The sequence below is a fragment of the Macaca nemestrina genome, chromosome 17 (genome assembly GCF_043159975.1).
Source record: "Macaca nemestrina isolate mMacNem1 chromosome 17, mMacNem.hap1, whole genome shotgun sequence".
Lineage (NCBI taxonomy): Eukaryota > Metazoa > Chordata > Mammalia > Primates > Cercopithecidae > Macaca > Macaca nemestrina.
The window spans coordinates 15,880,166-15,890,548 of NC_092141.1; the positions used below are offsets into that span (position 1 = coordinate 15,880,166).

Sequence of the window (10,383 nt, forward strand, 5' to 3'; positions counted from 1 at the left end):
AGTCCTATTCTAATGCAGACACTCTTATAGATGATCCTCTCCACCCCCTTTCAATTTCTTAAAATTACTAAGGATTTTGGGCATTTCAAAAATTATTTCCAGATATTACCATTTATTCAGAGTGGTCTGTCTCACCGTTAATTTTCAGAACAAAAATCTTTTCTTCTCTAAATTCAGTTGTGCCTTCTGTAATTCAAGCCCTGTTGAATTTCAAGCTGTACTAACACGGACTTCTTTAAATAGAAGAGAAGGATAGGAAAGCAGGTGAGGAGAGAGAGTTCAGAATAGCCCTTTTAGTGAGAAAAATAGAAAGCACGGAAATCTCAGGTTCTGGCTAGTACATTGGGAATGATACGGGAAAATCAAGGGATTCCAATCCTACACAATTGGATTACTCTCAGGTAACTGAAACGCACCTAAAATAGGAAAAAGAAAAAAAAAAAAAAAGGCAGGGAAAATAATTCATGGAAACCTAAAAAGTGACTCTAACATCAGTTTAAGCTTAGGAAGATTTGAAAGAAAAAAAAAGTTTGCATGTATGTGTTGAGCCACAGTGTAACCAAAAAATAATGCCTGGCTTTATTAGGTACACATAACATTTCTTAGAGCCATATACAGGAATGTTCATCAGGCAGCCTCAAGTAACTTAAATCTGGTGACAGTCTGATACAAATTCATATGACTATTTTTTTCTAAAATGTTTTCTAAAAGTGTTGACTAAATCTTCCCTAACTCTTCTGTTGGGATTGCATAATAGTTACTACGTAAGGCTGTCAGTTTCCAAGGTAAATGGTTCTTACTTTCTGAGAAGTGATAGTTATAATTTCGTCTTAAGGAAGGGGAAAAAAAAGAAACAAAATTCTAAGAAAGGGGAGATGGGAAAAGCAAAATAGATTCCTCATCAACAGAAGACACAATAGGCTGGGCGCAGTGGCTCACGCCTGTAATCCCAGCACTTTGGGAGGCCAAGGCGGACGGATCAGGAGGTCAGGAGATTGAGACCATCCTGGCTAACACGGTGAAACCCCGTCTCTACTAAAAATACAAAAAATTAGCCGGGCATGGTGGCGGGCGCCTGCAGTCCCAGCTACTCGGGAGGCTGAGGCAGGAGAATGGCGTGAACCCGGGAGGCGGAGCTTCCAGTGAGCCGAGATCGGGCCCCTGCGCTCCAGCCTGGGTGGCAGAGCGAGACTCCGCCTCAAAAAAAAAAAAAAAAAAAATTGAGCTTTAGAGTCTATTAGGATATTCCAGATTTCAGTTCAGTATTTCTTCACTTGGATTTGTGATATTCTGATAGCTTTGCAGGAGAAAATAACTAAGGTAGGAGAGGGGGGAATTTTCATCCCTTAAAATATAATAGAAAAGCATCGCCACTGTAACAACCTATGAAAGTATAATTCTTTGGTATTTAACAAAATGAAGAGTCTGAGTGGATTTGCCCAGACATTCAGGTAGATTCTCCACTGTGAAGTCTCTGATGTCTACTGAGGGGGCTGAACTACACCTGAAAGCTCTGCCACATTTATGTGACAGAACTCATACTGGAGAAAAACCCTACAAGTGTAAAGAATGTGGTCAAGCCTTCGGTCAGAGCTCAACTCTTACAAAACATACAAAAGTCCACACTGGAGAGAAACCCTACACCTGTAAAGACTGTGGGAAAGCCTTCAGCCAGAGCTCATCTCTTACCCAGCATCAGAGGGTTCATACTGGAGAGAAACCGTTTGATCGTCAGGAGTGTGGGAAAGCCTTCAGTAGAACTGCCCGTCTTACCCAACATCAGAGGATCCACACTGGATAGAAGCCCTGTGTATATATATACACATATGTACATACACATACGTATATACATACATACATACATATTATGTTTATAATCGAATATAAATTATAAAATTATATAATTGTATCTTCTGTTGATGAGGAATCTATTTTGCTTTTTCCATCTCCCCTTTCTTAGAATTTTCTTTTTTCCCCCCTTCCTTAAGGCTGAAATTATAACTATAGTTTTAGTATATATACACATATATATTTGCATATATACTATAAAATATATGTACTATATACTATATACATATATTTGTTTATTTATTTTTTTGCAGATACTTGAATGTTTGTGTTCATTAGGGTTCCAGGCTCTCTTGTAACTCTTTTTGTGCTCTTTGGGTGATATTATCCACTCCCATGGCTTCAATTACCATCCATTCTCAGGCAACTCCCAACTCTGTATCACCAGTTAAGATCTCTTTCCTTTACTAAGATACATTTGGCATGTCCTCCTCATATTCATCTAGCCTCCAGACATCACCACTTAGAGCAGGTTTTCTCAACTGCAGCACTATTGACATTTTAGACGGACATGTCTTTGTGTGGGGCCCTGTCCTGTGCATTGTAGGGTGTTTAGCAGCATCCCTGGACTCTACCCATGAGATGCCCATAGCACACTTCAGACATGGCCAAATGTCCCCTGGGGGACAAACTTGTCCCTGGTTAAGAACCACTGGTTTAGACTTATTACAGACACTTCAAACAACTTAAGATACACTGAACTCATCTTCCACCTGCTAAACTTGCTACTTCTCCTGTGTTCTCCATCTCAGGGAAGAGAACTTCCATTCACTTACACATCCAAACCAGAAACCTGAGAATTTTCTTTGTCTGTTACTCCCTCACCTCTCAAATCTATACAACAAATTATGTCAATTTTATAACCTTAAAATTATTCAAATTATTTCCTTCTCTTAGTATTTCTTAGACAGCAGAAAACTAGGTAGGATGAAGACATAGTAAATGAAGAAGTGATTCCAGTTACTAAAGAGGAAAGGGGAATAGCCTCATAAAATGCCTCAGGATGAGGCACAAAGGTGATCTCCGGATTATGTGTTGGTGTTATAACTTTAAGGAGGAAGTATCTCTTCCTTCAGTCTGGGAAGAAATAGAGGGGTAAGCTATTACGATTCTGATGTGGTCAAGTGAAGATGAGACTGCAGGGGGATTCAACATCTTCTACAGGCCTGGAGGATTTGGGAAGAACCCCTAACTCTTATTTCTAAAGATGCAATCTGCCTTGTTCTCACTTGCCTGTACAGCTGCTTCTTGGCACCTCTCCCTCCTGCATGTGCGTTTGTGGGTTTACCACTTCTTCCAACTGGGAGATGATAGCAGGTTTGGAAAATGGACATCCTACTAAGAGACACAAACAGAATGTAATTTTAAGTTCAAAAGAGAAAGGACCACCCTATTCTCAGTCCCACTCTGTTGCATTTTAGAGAGGAGAAAATGAAATAACTAATTGTCAAAAGCAATTAAATAATTTCTACCCAAGTAAGGTGAGAAACAGTTTAAGGATCTGATCTGGATTCTGTGGGGGAAAATAACCAAAGCCTCATTTGTTATCATCCCCTAATAGAAGCAAGGGAATCTTTAGAAGGCAAAGGTATCCTGAAAGGTCAATCTGGGGTGGAAGGACCCAAGCTTACTCAAGGAGACCAGGTTCCTATAGGTCTCCAGCATTACATCTCTGTACAAGACTCTCTCAGCAGGGTCCAGTTCTCTCCATTCTTCCTCAGTGAAGTTCACAGCCACATCCTTGAATGACACAAAGCCCTGAAACACCTGCATGGGGTTCTGAAGAAAAAGTTAAATGAGGCATAATTAGGGGAGACTAATGGGATGAAGAGGAAATAGATTAAACTATGTTCACAGTGTCAAAGACAAGATTTTATTGACTCGTATATTAAAGAATCTTAAAATCTTAAAATGCGTATACCCCTTTGACCTAATTTGATAGTTTTATTTTACAGTAATTTTATATATAGAACTCAATTACAAGAAAACTATTGGCGGGGTGCGGTGGCTCATGCCTGTAATCCCAGCACTTTGGGAAGCCAAGGCGGGCAAATCACAAGGTCAGGAGATCAAGACCATCCTGGCTAACACAGTGAAACCCCATCTTTACTAAAAATAACAAAAAAATTAGCCAGGCGTGGTGGTGGGCACCTGTAGTCCCAGCTACTCGGGAGGCTGAGGCAGGAGAAGGGCGTGAACCTGGAAGGTGGAGCTTGCAGTGAGCTGAGATCGCACCACTGCACTCCAGCCTGGGCGACAGAGCGAGACTCTGTCTCAAAAAAAAAAAAAAAATAGAAATAGGCCAAACTTGAGAATCATATCTAGGAAAGAACTTTGAGTATAAGAAGCCTTTAATTTTTTGTGGAACAACATCTCCGTGATTTCAATGTACTGACTTTTTTCCTGTGCCAGAGGAATCAGTATCTTGCTTTGATTCTAAGTCATTTATGTCACTAACTTTCTACAAACCCTTCAAGATTCTACTCAGCCTTCAGGGCCCACATCAAATCTTACTACTTTCATTAGCCTAGGAGCTGCTTAAAAGAACTTTAAAATGCTAGTTGAATGAATAAAATCTTCCTAAATCTCTCTCAGCCAGACACATTTGCTCCTGCTCCTCCAAGTCCAAAAAGCATTTTCCCTAAGACACTTTATTACTGAATAGGCCCTTAACAATAAGGGCCCTTAATAAGAAGGTCCTTAAGAACAATAAATCTGCTGGTTTGTGCCACATAGATTTGTGTACATCTTTTCTCCCCAAAATATTCTAAACAGATGGAAGAAAGAAATGCCTCACGTGCCTTCGCATATCTACGCCAAATGTCTCAAGTGAACAAAAAGAAGCTTGATTCTCACCCAACCATGTTCTAGGAGTCATGCTCCTCAATTATCTGCTAAAGAGGCCTCATTCCCACCCCGCCGCCCCCATCCTTTCTCTACACTGCCAACTGATGGGCGAGGCTACCAAGCCGCCTGACCTTCACTGCTGCTGCCATACAACTGAGGAACACTCGAACGCCATCTCGTTGGCAGTCCATCCCCGCCACTGGATCCTTTCCTTTCAAACTGCTGTGGCTAATGCGGTTGACAAGCTTCATGCTAAGAGAAAGAAATTTGCTTCAGGAATTAAAATAAGATTTCCAAGAAGAGAGGAAAATCCCCAACTCAATTAAAATAAGATTTCTGAGAAGAGAGGAAAATCCCCAACTCAATTAAAATAAGATTTCCGAGAAGAGAGGAAAATCCCCAACTCACCTGGGACTCTGCTGTCTGGCAAAGAGCAGCCATATTTTCCTTCTCAAGACACCTCTTTTGGGAAACAGCAGGGTCCTCAGAAGGCAGAACTGGGAGGAAATCGACATAAAGGAATCTGGTTTATCTTCACATATCTCAAACCTGTGAGTTTAGAAACAGCCACTCATGACAAAATGTGCCTCTGACCTTGGCTGTCCATAGCTTGAAGGATTTTACAGACATCTATACAATGAGACTTCAAAGATAATCTCAGAGGATAGAAGGAACGTAAACTTAGGGAAAGGTACGACCATTAACTGGGTTCAGGATCTGCGTGAGCCACTGCTCTGAAAATGAGGTTCCTTGGGACCAAAAAACCCTAAAACAAGAAGTGTAATGTTACAGTTGGAGAGGTGCTTAAAGACCTCCAGGCTCAACTCCTTTATTCTCAAATGGAGAAAGTGACCAATTTTATAGAACAAGAAAAAGGGAATCACAGCAGCAAAAGGCAGCAGTGCCCACCCCAGCAGTCATGGTCACAGACACCTTCAGCCACCCGATCGTGAGTATTCCAGGCCCACGGTGAGTCTGTGGCCATCTTAGGTCTGTTCCACCACACACGCTCCACTAAATTGCATGTGTCATATCATTCACCCCTGCGTCCTAAGCACCAAGCACAGTGTACTTGGCAGACAGTAGTCCCTAAGTATTGTGAACGAATTAATGAATGAGCCCCAAATTCCCTCGGTCTGATTCTATGCCCAACAAGCAACCTTCCGCTCATAATTTACTTCTCCATTTTGATTTTGCCTGTAGGGAGAAAACTGCTGATCATATTACCTTTGAGCACTTCTTTGAGCTTCTCTCTAGGTAGTAGGGTTACATGCTATTTATCTTATTCTACATATCAATCTATATTTTCCTAATATTTTACAGTTTATTATTTCTTTGATCCTCTCTCCACCCACCTCCAAAAAGCAGCACTTAAAGATCCTTGTGGATGTGTTTGGGGGAAGAAGTAGTTCTTTCTAGGCCTCAGTTATTATCAAGTACAGGGTTTCACAATTTTGTAGAATTCATGCCTCCTGTAATCCTTTGTCATTGGAACTCTGGCTCCGGAGTCTGCCTGCCTGCTGCCTTTACATCTTGGCTCTGTATAACCATAGCCAAGTTTCTTCTGGGCTTCCGTTTCCTAATTTTAAAAAAGAGAATAATGGCCAGGCACAGGGGCTCATGCCTGTAATCCCAGCACTTTGGGAGGCTGAGACGGGCAGATCACAAGGTCAGGAGATCAACACCATCCTGGCTAACACGGTGAAACCCCGTCTCTACTAAAAATAAAAAAAAAAATTAGCCAGGCGTGGTGGTGGGCGCCTGTAGTCCCAGCTACTCGGGAGGCTGAGGTAGGAGAATGGCGTGAACCTTGGAGGCGGAGGTTGCAGTGAGCCAAGATTGCACCACCCTGGGCAACGGAGTGAGACACAGTCTCAAAAAATATAATAATAATGGTACCTACCCTGCTACAATGTGCGTTAATGCACATAAATGGCCCAAACCAGTACCTGGTACAGAATAAGCACTCAGGAAAGGTCATTTAATCATCAGTTAATTATTACTCTCAATATTTTCTGCATGTCAACATTAACCAAGACTTTATGGCACTTTCTTTCTATACTTTGTTTTACAAGGAAAAAAGGTACAATCGATATGTTTGGTCCTACTCCCAAATCCAACTTCCCCACAAGATGCCTGTGCCCTCCCTGTACTGGGCACTGGCAATCAGTGGGAGCTAAGGTAGAGTTAGGAACTCCTAAGTTCCAGGACTTCCAGAAATCAGAGGGCCTGAGGGCAGGATATTGTAGGAGAGCCAAACAGACTACAGATAGACTATGGAAGTCCCTTCTAATCTGGGGCATCCCTTTGTATCTCCTTAAGAGAAAGCACTTTTTGAGAGCAAACTGAAAGAGAGCCAAGGAGCAGTCCCTAATTCTGCCAGAAATGAGCAGCAGGGCCATGGACCCTGGGGACGCAGGCCCCAGCTCTACCCCTGAGCTCATAGAAGTTTCAAGGGACTAGGGCTCTCCCATGTGCTGTAATGCCAAATCAAGTCATCAGCCTCTCCATACTATTTCTTTCTCCTCTTCCAAGGAGTCTGACTTATCCCCCCTCATCCTTCAGAGAGGCAGGTGGCATAATGGAAAGAGTATGGAAGTAAGGTATCTTGTTTTTCAGAGTTTCAAATTAAAAGGGAATGATATTAGTAAAATCACTACCATTCTTCGCACACTCACCATGCACCAGGTGCTTTCCATAAATCACTATTTACAGATGAAGAAACTGTTAACTTGCCCAAGGTCTCTATGCTGCCCACATCCATTTTATAAGGTTTCTGTAAAGAAAAACTAAAATGAGGTTGTGTGTGCACACTGTAGATTCTCGGCTAATGGCAAGACCCTTTATTTCTATTTCTTACCTCTGTTCTGGAGTTTGCAGGTCCAGTCCTCCATAATCATAGCCTTTGCTACACTATTTGGGTGTAGCAACCTTTCCGTTCTCCACATATCTTCCTGGGAATTGCCAGCATTCTCCCAGAAACTCTGGCAAGAGATTCTGGATTGAAGTTTTTTCCTTTTTCATTGTATTTCTTTTTTCATTCTCTGAGACTCTATTCAGAACACAGAGTCTGAAGCAGTATCTTTTGAGCCAAAGCTAAACTCAAGAACTTCAGCAGCCATTTAATCTTCAGGAAGCCCTAAACACAGGCAAGTCTCAGTACCTTTATACCACCAGGGCCCTGCAGAGTCAGACGCTGGGAACATAGACAGCTAGTTACAGACAGCAGTAAAGATACTGTGCCTGCTGAATACAAAAGTGCAGGGTGGTGGAAAGTGCCCTGCTGGGAGTGCCGGGATTCTAATTTCCACTATGTGCTAGTTGGCTGGGTGCCCTACAAGTTACTTTTCCTTCTTGGGTGTTTCCTTCTTATGAACAAATGGGGAGATGGATGCCTACTATTAATAAAAGCGACAACTGATTGATCCCTTACTTGGTGTCTGGCCCTGTGTCAACTGTTGCATGTCAAAATTCCATTTAATCCTCACAACCACCACTTAAAAGTAGGTAAAACAAACCTCAAATTACAGGTAAAGAACACGAGACACAGAGAGTAACCTGCTTACACTCACATCAGAGCATTTTCTCTGAAAATCTAGATAAACGAATCTCTGATATCCATCCCCTCCCACGTTCACCCTGTCAGTCTATAAAACGGTTCCACCACACTGCAGGCTGCAGAGACATAAGAGACGCGTTGGTGCCTAACCTGGCCCGGGCACGGGAGCCTTGGACACGACCTGCCTCACCTTCCAGCCAAGTGCTCCAAGTTATGCGGGCCCTCATCCTGTTTCCGAGCAAACGACCCGGAGGTGTCTCAGATAGGAAACACACATACACCCCCACTCCCCCACACACAAAACCCAAGGGGCAGAGGGGGCGCGTCAAGGTGGCCGAGTCCTAGCTCCAAGTAGAAGGAATCAGTCAGATCAGCGGGCCCAGGGAGAGGTCCAAAGGGGAGCAGCTGGGACCCAAGGCTGACAATCCACTGCTGAACACACACACACCCTGTCCAGCGTCTGCTCCTCCTCGGTCCACACACGGGGAGGGACTCTGCTAGGGAGGACAGGGAAGACAGACACTCGCCACGCGAACAACCCCTCCAGACACAGGGGCCGGAAGTGGAAGTGCGCCTCGAGGCTCCTGGGAAATGTAGTCCGGAGCGGCCCGGGCGACAGAGCGAGATTCCCTCTCAAAAAAAAATTAAAAAAAAACCTAAACAGGCCGGGCACGGTGGCTCAAGCCTGTAATCCCAGCACTTTGGGAGGCCGAGACGGGCGGATCACGAGGTCAGGAGATCGAGACCAGCCTGGCTAACACGGTGAAACCCCGTCTCTACTAAAAATACAAAAAACTAGCCGGGCCAGGTGGCAGGCGCCTGTAGTCCCAGCTATTTGGGAGGCTGAGGCAGGAGAATGGCGTAAACCTGGGAGGCAGAGCTTGTAGTGAGCTGAGATCCGGCCACTGCACTCCAGCCTGGGTGACAGAGCGAGACTCTGTCTCAAAAAAAAAAAAAAAAAAAAAACCTAAACAATGTTAAAAGTGAAGTTATAGAGCAGAATTTTTTTTTCTTTGAGACGGAGTCTAGCACTGTCGCCAGACTGGAGTGCAGTGGCTCGATCTCGGCTCACTGCAACCTCCGCCTTCCGGGTTCAAGCGATTCTCCTCCTCAGACTCCCGAGTAGCTGGGATTACAGGCGCCCGCCACCATGCCCAGCTAATTTTTTTTTTTTTTTTTTTTTTTTGTATTTTTAGTAGAGACGGAGTTTCACCATATTGGCCAGGCTGGTCTCGAACTCCTGACCTCAGGTGATCCACTCATCTTGGCCTCCCAAAGTGCTGGGATTACAGGTGCCAGCCACCACGCCCGGCCCAGAAATTGTTTCTTATGCTTGGTCTAGTCTGTTTTTAAGAGTCTTGATTGCATTTTTCATTTAATTCATTGAATTCTCCAGTTCTAGATTTTCTGTATGGTTCTTTTTTATATCTCTGTTAAATTTCTCATTCAAATTATGAGTTTTCTTGATTTAATTGAATTGTGTAACTGTATGCTCTTGAATTCCACTGTTTCCTTAAGATTATTATTTTAAATTCTTTTTCTGGAACTTTGTATATTTTCTTTTTTTTTTTTTTTTTTTTTTTTTGAGACAGAGTCTCGCTCTGTCGCCCAGGCTGGAGTGCAGTGGCATGATCTCAGCTCACTGCAAGCTCCGCCTACCATTCTGCTGCCTCAGCCCCCTGAGTAGCTGGGACTACAGGCGCCTGCCACCACGCCCGGCTAATTTTTTTGTATTTTTAGTAGAGACGGGATTTCACGTGTTAGCCAGGATGGTCTCAGTCTCCTGACCTCGTGATCCACCCACCTCAGCCTTCTAAGAGCCGCCGCGCCCGGCAGGAACTTTGTATATTTTCTTATGGTTGAATTTTGTATATTTTCTTATGATTGGTGTCTGTTACTGGAAATTATTGTGTTCTTTTGGAGGTGTCCTGCTCCTTGCTTTTTCATGTTTCATGTGTTTCTACATTTTTCTTTCTTTCTTTCCTTCCTTCCTTCCTTCCTCCTTTCCTTTCCTTTCCTTTCCTTCCTTTTTCTTTCTTTCTTTCTTTCTTTTTTTTTTTTTTTGACAGAGTCTTGCTCTGTCGGCTAGAGTGCAGTGGTGAGATCTTGGCTCATGGCAACCTCTGCCT

General features: G+C 43.3%; 1 protein-coding gene across 6 annotated transcripts in view; it reads right to left on the reverse strand.

Moving 5' to 3' along the window:
• The window catches only part of LOC105473507 (tripartite motif containing 16), a 55,521-nt gene extending 46,721 nt beyond the window's left edge, over positions 1 to 8,800 (reverse strand). The window contains exons 1-4 of one of the 6 annotated variants that reach the window (XM_071082377.1): positions 5,104 to 5,192; positions 4,827 to 4,947; positions 3,480 to 3,627; positions 1,690 to 3,183 (exon numbers count right to left, since the gene is read on the reverse strand). Coding sequence is in view for 3 of the 6 variants with exons in the window: in XM_071082373.1 (XP_070938474.1) it covers positions 5,104 to 5,192; positions 7,556 to 7,643 (177 nt within the window). In the remaining 3 variants the exon portion in view is untranslated. Of the gene's footprint in view, positions 1 to 1,689; positions 3,187 to 3,479; positions 3,628 to 4,826; positions 4,948 to 5,103; positions 5,193 to 7,373; positions 7,472 to 7,555 lie in introns of those variants that run through there. The other 5 variants (XM_071082376.1, XM_071082375.1, XM_071082373.1 and 2 more) reach the window with 5 other exon arrangements.
• Between the last annotated feature and the right edge of the window lie 1,583 nt (positions 8,801 to 10,383).